The 7,557-nt window shown below is 33.4% G+C and overlaps 2 protein-coding genes across 3 annotated transcripts in view; one reads left to right on the top strand and one right to left on the bottom strand.

Moving 5' to 3' along the window:
- Nucleotides 1-3,187, top strand: part of LOC102677801 (sodium-dependent nutrient amino acid transporter 1-like) — a 4,420-nt gene extending 1,233 nt beyond the window's left edge. The window contains exons 3-10 of one of the 2 annotated variants that reach the window (XM_006616610.2): nucleotides 207-493; nucleotides 702-918; nucleotides 1,026-1,397; nucleotides 1,641-2,007; nucleotides 2,106-2,205; nucleotides 2,282-2,458; nucleotides 2,687-2,784; nucleotides 2,848-3,187. In XM_006616610.2, coding sequence (XP_006616673.1) covers nucleotides 286-493; nucleotides 702-918; nucleotides 1,026-1,397; nucleotides 1,641-2,007; nucleotides 2,106-2,205; nucleotides 2,282-2,458; nucleotides 2,687-2,784; nucleotides 2,848-2,994 — 1,686 coding nt within the window. In that variant the 5' untranslated portion in view covers nucleotides 207-285 and the 3' untranslated portion in view covers nucleotides 2,995-3,187. Of the gene's footprint in view, nucleotides 1-206; nucleotides 494-701; nucleotides 919-1,025; nucleotides 1,398-1,640; nucleotides 2,008-2,105; nucleotides 2,206-2,281; nucleotides 2,459-2,686; nucleotides 2,785-2,847 lie in introns of those variants that run through there. The other variant, XM_031510892.1, reaches the window with a different exon arrangement.
- Nucleotides 2,971-6,609, bottom strand: LOC102677931 (sodium-dependent nutrient amino acid transporter 1-like). Its single transcript, XM_006616611.2, has 9 exons — nucleotides 6,342-6,609; nucleotides 5,895-6,237; nucleotides 5,497-5,746; nucleotides 4,786-5,160; nucleotides 4,455-4,644; nucleotides 4,203-4,379; nucleotides 4,030-4,129; nucleotides 3,618-3,889; nucleotides 2,971-3,473 (listed from the first exon to the last, which is right to left on the bottom strand). The coding sequence occupies exons 1-9, from the start codon at nucleotides 6,348-6,350 to the stop codon at nucleotides 3,300-3,302; spliced, it is 1,890 nt and encodes a 629-aa protein (XP_006616674.1). The 5' UTR covers nucleotides 6,351-6,609; the 3' UTR covers nucleotides 2,971-3,299.
- Between the last annotated feature and the right edge of the window lie 948 nt (nucleotides 6,610-7,557).

Raw genomic sequence — 7,557 nt, 5'->3', positions numbered from 1 at the left:
TTTTTTTTTTTTTTTTTTTTTGACAATACGTAAAGATATTAATATTCTTTAAAATATTCCAATAATATTTTTAGAAAAATATATCGTTCAGTTTTCACTTTTTGATAAGAATATTTAATTATAATTATTATTATTCATCAACATCTAAGCTTTGAGGTCTTATTATTTATTTCTATCGTCAGAAAAGTTTAATTATTATTATTCTTTCATTTTTCACAGTCAACGATTGTCATCGAGGAGAAACCGTTAAAGAGAGCTCAATGGGATGGTAAACTAGAGTTTCTAATGTCTTGCGTGGCATTTTCGGTCGGTCTTGGAAATATATGGAGATTTCCTTACACTGCCTACGAAAATGGCGGTGGTGCATTCCTGGTGCCATACATTATCGTACTGTTCATTATTGGAAAACCGATTTATTACATGGAGATGATATTAGGACAATTTAGCAGCAGATCTTGCATACAGGTTTGGTCCATCTCACCCGCCTTCAGAGGTATTTCAATTATTACGATTCTATCTATAATACATATAATGCAAGATGGCCTAAATAAAATAACAATTTCAATACATAATACACCTTTTAAACCGATATATCGAAGATGGAGACACGGAAAAGATATGCAATTCTTCTTTATCCTACTTTTGTCCGACAACAATATGGAAAAGTTGAAAATTTTAATTTTCCCCTCCCATTGTTTCAGGCATTGGGTACGGCGTGACCGTTTCCGTTTTCTCGGTGGTCACTTATTATTGCTCCCTGATGGCGTTGGCGATATTTTATCTGTTGGCTAGCTTTCAATCGGTTCTTCCATGGGCGTTTTGCTGGGAAGAATGGAAAAACATCTGTTTCGACAGCAGTTCGGGCAACAACGAAGCGAGAAATGTTAACAAAAGTAGCTCGGCCGATTTGTACTTCCGGCAAGTATAATAAATTTTAAGTATAAATTAATTTTTCATTCCATTATTTAATATCAAAGTAAGTAAGTCGAAAAAAAATTCTCTTTGTTATTTTTCTCCCCACTCAGCAAAGTGGTGCTCAACGAGGCTGGAATACACGAAGGATTAGGGGATCCATCGTGGAAATTGGTCCTCGCATTGTTCGCCAGTTGGGTGTTCATTTTCATAGTGCTTAGCAAAGGCGTGAAGAGCAGCGGGAAAGCGGCCTATTTCCTTGCTTTGTTTCCATACGCGATCATGATAGCTCTTTTAATCCGGGCAGTGACGCTGGAGGGAGCCGGGGACGGTATAATATTCCTTTTCAAACCAACTTGGGAGAAGATCTTCGATCCATCGGTTTGGTACGCGGCTGTCACTCAATCCTTCTTCTCTCTTGGAGTTTGTTTCGGCGCTGTTATCATGTATTCCTCATACAATCGTTTCGACCACAACGTATTGAGGTAATCTTTATACCTTCTAATTAAATTTATGTTTCACTATCCTGATTTTTTTAAAACGATTAAATTAAAATTCTCGAACAGCATCAACAATTTTTTTTCTTCGAATATTTCATGTTGCAAGAAAGATCGAGGAATTTGTCTGCAAATTTTATTACAAATAAATAAAATTAATTTATTCGCTGAGATATAGATCTCTTGTATAAATTAAATATCTGGAAAAAATATCTTAACAAATTGTTGCAGGGATTGCACGTTAGTGACAACCATGGATCTAATCACGAGTTTAATAGCAGGAACGACAATTTTTGGGATTCTGGGCAATCTAGCCCACGAAACTGGTAGAAACGACATCTCAACGGTGGTTCGTGCCGGTACAGGGTTAGCTTTCATCTCTTATCCGGAAGCGTTAGCTAAATTCACCGTTGTTCCTCAATTATTCGCCGTCCTGTTCTTCCTCATGCTGTTCGTCCTGGGAATCGGCACCACTGTGGCCTTCACCGCGGTCATTAGCAGTGTCATCAAGGATAGGTTCCCCAGTTTCCAAGATTGGAAAGTTGCTGGTGGCGTTTCTTGCGCTGGTTTCCTGATTGGGATCGTTTATTGCACGAGAGTAAGCGTTTCGTTGTTCGAATAATTCGTTGAAAAAAAAAAATATTATGCATATTATAATTTCTGTTAATTTTTTTCTTTTTCTTCTAAATTTTTCAGGGTGGACAATACATCTTGAACTTGGTGGATTATTTTGGAGGAACGTTCATCATAGTGTTTCTGGCTTCCTTTGAGGTTATCGCAATTTCTTGGATATACGGTAAATTTTTATTTTTTAATCGCGCCAATTTTTTCGAATGATCATGAAATTAATTTTATTTTTAATATCTCCGTAGGAATCGATAATTTTTTGGACGATACTGAATTCATGGTGGGCAGCAGACCTTCGATTTACTGGAGATTCTGCTGGTGCTTCTTAACCCCATTGACACTTTTCTCGATCCTCATTTACTTTCTCATTGATCTTACTCCTATCAAGTACAATGGAGAATACTATCCAACTTCTGCCTACGGTACGATTAATTCTACACGTTCGAATAAACAGAAATTATCTATTCTATTTCAAAAAAAAAAAAAAGAAAAAAATGAAAAATTATTCAATAAGGATAAAAGAATAATCTAAAAATAAATAATTGTTAAAAATCTGCATGATTTTTCTCATAAAAGCTTGGAAATTTCTATCAAAATTCTTCAAGAAGAATAATATAATTTTTTAAAAAAAAAGTTATATTACGTTTCAGTGTCTGGTTGGATGCTTTTGGGATTGGGAGTGATCCAACTTCCCATCTGGATGATCGTCAACAAATTAAAACAGAGCGAAGGAAAATCTTGTTTGGATGTAAGTATAAAAAAAGTGGAATTAGAAAAATAAAATATTTTTATTTCTCTTTTCTTGTCGTAGATTTTTAAGTCTAGTTCCGATTGGGGACCCAAAGATCCGATAAAGTACAAAGAATGGAAAGAGTTCAAAGATTCGAAGAGGATGGCGAGGATGAGTCTGAATAAGAAGAGGTCGAGAATTATCGCATTGTTGATTGGAGAGGATTAAATAAAAATTACAGTATTAACGAAATGAATCAAGGATTTTGAATTCCCATTCGAAATTTGTTTTTTCGTTTTTGTTCGATCATATCGTCGAGAGATCAATGACACTATTATAGGCAAGGTAGTATTATAAATATTAAGACTTTGTAATTAAATATTAAGCTCTTATCTTGCTTCAATAATTCTCAAATCTAAAATAAAGATCGAAGCAAGTAGCGATATATAGTATAATGTATCACAGAAAAAGTGAAATTTATTTTCTACATTGTATATATCACTGATATATCAAAAGTGTCTCTTTATCAGTCTCTATTCCTTTATCTCCTTTTTATTAATCAAAATGTGTACCAATTGAACCCATCTTGGCTTCTTTCTGAGACTTCTCTGCTTCTCTTTCTCCTCTTTGAACCGAAGCCAATCCTTTCTGAGCTCTGTATCCTTTGGCCCCCATTGCGAGGTTGGCAGAAAACATTTTCTTATATTCTATGAAAAAGAAATCAAACTGAAGTGAAAATTGTTTCAACGAGTATTATCGAATATTGTTATGAAATATTATTAAATAATAAAAAATTAAACGATATGAATATTAATCGATTAAAAGAAGGAATAAAAATATAAATTATATACCTTGGATAATGGCAAATTTCTGTTTTTTAACAATTTCACGATCATCCAAAAAGGTATTTGAAAAATTCCTAAGCAAGATATGACTATGCCAGCCGTATGGGCTGAAATCGGATATTCTTTTTCTCCGTAAGTCAATGGTTGTAGGGTAGCAAATGTATAAAAGAAAATAAATAACAAAATCAAAGGCGTGACAAGAAACCAACAAATTCTCCAATAGCTGCCTGTTTTCCTACCCAGCATGAATTCCACGTCGTTTAAGAAATTTTCTATACCTGTTTGTAAAAATATAATAGAACGTTTACTTTAATTTTAGACTATTATGATTTATTATGATTTAAGATGTAAATAAAAGTAACAATTAATTTTAGAAAAAAAAAAGAATATATATAATAAAATAAACAAGAATACAAACCGTATACCCACATAATGGCGGTGATTTCGAAAGAGGCCAGGAAGAACACTACGAACGATGTGCCGTAATAATCGACCAAGCTCAATAAAAATTGCCCACCCTGTAATGTACAAGTACATTTATTAATTAACGTTTAATAATGATAGTTATTTAAATTTGTAAATTATACGTACAGGAGTGGTGTAGATCGTACTGACTGCAAACGATATTGAACAGATGCAGAGAACGATTTTCCACATCTGCACATTTGGAAGCTTTTCCTTCAAAGAATGCGCAAGTCCAGAGACCATTCCTACGATACTTCCCAAGCCGAGAACGAACATCATCACGAAAAAGAGCACTGCGAATAGCTAACAAGAGATTAAATTTCTTTCTACAATTTCTCTCTATATTTCCAAAATTTACCATCGTTCACATTTATTTACTTGGGGCACAATGTTGAATTTCGCTATGGCGTCCGGATAAGAGATGAATGCCAAGCCAACTCCAGATTTCACCACTTTACTGATATCCTCGAGGCCCATTTTGTGCGCCAGGTTCCCCAGAATTCCAAATATCGTGCAACCTGCTACGAAACTCGTCAACGTGTCGAGAGTAGTTACGATAAGCACATCTCTGAAACACGAAAAATCCCATTTATAGGAGTGAACGTAAAAATTCAATGGAAAAATTTCGTTTCGTTTCCTTTTCCTTTTTTTTATCGACGATTTAACTTTATTATTGATTTTCTATCAACAATATTTTTCTTATACCCACCTGTATAAATTATGTTTGAAGTCATTGTGGGACGAGTACGTGAGAATAGGGCCGAAACAAACGGAAAGAGAGAAGAAGCATTGTGTGACGGCCGCGTACCAAACACTTGACTCGAAAAGTTTCGACCATTTCGGAGTGACGAAGAACAGTATTCCGGTCACAGCACCATCCAGAGTCACTGCTCTGATCAGAAGGCTGAATAGGATGATATATGGGAAAATTGCGAGGAAGTAGGAAGCTTTACCCGAACTTTTCACACCTTGGGACGTGATCAGGATGACGGAGATCCAACTGACCAGAAGGCAAAGCGTTAATTTCCAACTTGGCAATCCGATTCCATCGTCTATACTGTCTTTCTCTTGAAGCACCACTTTTCTGCACGTTATTTATTCATCGATTCAATTTTTTAATTCACTTTTTGATGGAAAGAAATTTCTTTTAGATCATCTTCTTACGCGTGTAATAAAATAAAATCGAACTTTTGAATTCGTGTAACATTTAGCACGTGAGATACATATTATTTCTATAATTTATTTAATATCATAAATAAAATGGTGAATATATTTAAGTCCAGAATTAGAATTAAAAATAAAACGATCGAAAAATATTTGTAATACGTTATTTAAGTATTTTTTAATTTCTTAAAAAAAATTGTATCGTAGATTTACGATTTTTTTTATAGTTTATAATCTTTTCGAGTAACGAACTTACAAAAAGTATAGCTCAGCCGAACTTCTGCGCTCTTTCTCATTCAACAATTGCACAAACGAGGTAATATTGGTCGTGTTATTATCGATCTGCTGACTGGAATCGATGCAATAATCCAACCATTCTTCTCTACATTTTGCCCAAGGCAATTCAGCCGAGAACGAGGCGATAAGAAAGAAAAGCGTCAGAGCCATTAATGAACTGTAATACGTCATCAGGGCAGTGTTGCAGTAGAATTGGGACCATCCAATTCCTGATGAAATTTTTAATATCCTCATCTTAGAATTTATATAAATTCGAATCTTCAAACTCTCTCATTTCTCAAACAACCGCAAATTAATAATTATGAACGATAAAATTATTTAATTACCACATTATGAACGATAAAATTATTTAATTACCACTAAATCCCGGGGATACGTTCCAGACGTTAATTGACGAGGACGAGGAAAATTGTCCCAGGATAATCTCCATGTAATAAAACGGTTTACCAACGAGGAAAAGGACGATGATGTAAGGTATTAGAAACACTCCACCGCCATTTTCATAGGCAGTGAAAGGAAACCTCCAAATATTGCCAAAACCGATCGATATCGCGATGCAGGACATCAAGAATTCAATTTCGTTGTTCCATTTGCTTCTTCCCTTAATTTCTTTTGTGATTTTCACACATCTCGACTCCTCGTACGATTTTTTATCCGTTTCATCTACAGCGAACGTTGAATTCTGATCACCTCTGTCATTCTAGAAAAGAAAAAACTTTGTAAATTTTATAAAAAAATATCTTTCACATATTTTTATACGCTTTTTATATTTTATATTTTTCTATACAGGAACACTTTAATAACCTCTGCCATTATATAAAAGAATTCTTTATATTTATATATTCCTTGTAATTTATATTTTCCTATAAAAAAATTTGTTCCACAAATTATACAAATAGAAAAGTCGTACAAATAGAAAAGAAATATCTTCTTAAATTAATGATTTACACAAAGATTTAGAAAGACAGATCAGAGATTGAGAATTCGCGAAACAAAGCCACGCGAAATATTATGAATATGTGGCAGGAAACGTGTGCCATCGTATCACTTTGATGATATCAAACGAATTACATTTTAAGCTTTTTAATATCTTACAATCGTTATCGCGTTAGTAAAATCTCATTATCACAGATATTTTCCCGGGAAAAATGCATGGAAGCAATTTATGACTTTTCGCACTCTTGTAATGAGTTGAAAGAACAAACAAGATAAACTTTTTTAATAATTAAATAACGTGCGATTATCTTTTAAAAATAACAACGCCACGATCAATTTTTAATACCAATTTTTCAAAATTTCAACAATCAATTTTTAATCGTGAATTTTTCCTATTCTTTAATATAATTCTTTAATATCAATTCTTTGTTCGATATATTGATCTCATAATTTTTAGTTATATTTAGCTAATTTTTAACAATTTTATGATTAATTCCATTTTTGCTCTATTTCATGGTATATTTTTCAATATCGATTTTTCACAATTCTTCGAATGAATTTTCACAATTCCAAATTCTAACGATCAACATCTTCCTATAATATCTTCCTATAACATGAAAAAAAAAAGTATCACTCATTTCCCTTTCCTCGTTCATTGATTCTAAAACAAAGATTAAGTAAAATTTGTCGATGAAACAAAAAAAAAGAGAAATCGTGAGATGGGAACGCGATTTTGCAACTCGTGGCTTCCATCAGCATCGTTCACTATACAAAGGAAAGTTTGTTTCCATTTTATTCTATTTTACGAATTCGAGAAACCTTAATGATAATGCAAGGATTTAGATTACGTTTTCATCGTGTGGCTGATTTGATAACAATTTCATTCCAGAAATACAGATAGAAATACAGATTTTTCGTTTTGCCATAAATGTAATGCGAATACAATTTGAATTTGAAAAGGTTTTCTTAAACGAAGAAAACTGTATTCCAGTTAAATACGAACGAGTGTTAAATAATGATATTCGTGGATCGTTGAAAAGATGAAAAACTCCGAAGATTAAAAATTTCGAGAGAAGAGGAAGAG

This window comes from Apis dorsata, unplaced genomic scaffold (genome assembly GCF_000469605.1).
Source record: "Apis dorsata unplaced genomic scaffold, Apis dorsata 1.3 scaffold_269, whole genome shotgun sequence".
Classification (NCBI taxonomy): Eukaryota; Metazoa; Arthropoda; class Insecta; order Hymenoptera; family Apidae; genus Apis; species Apis dorsata.
This window is presented reverse-complemented; position numbering and strand designations above follow the sequence as displayed.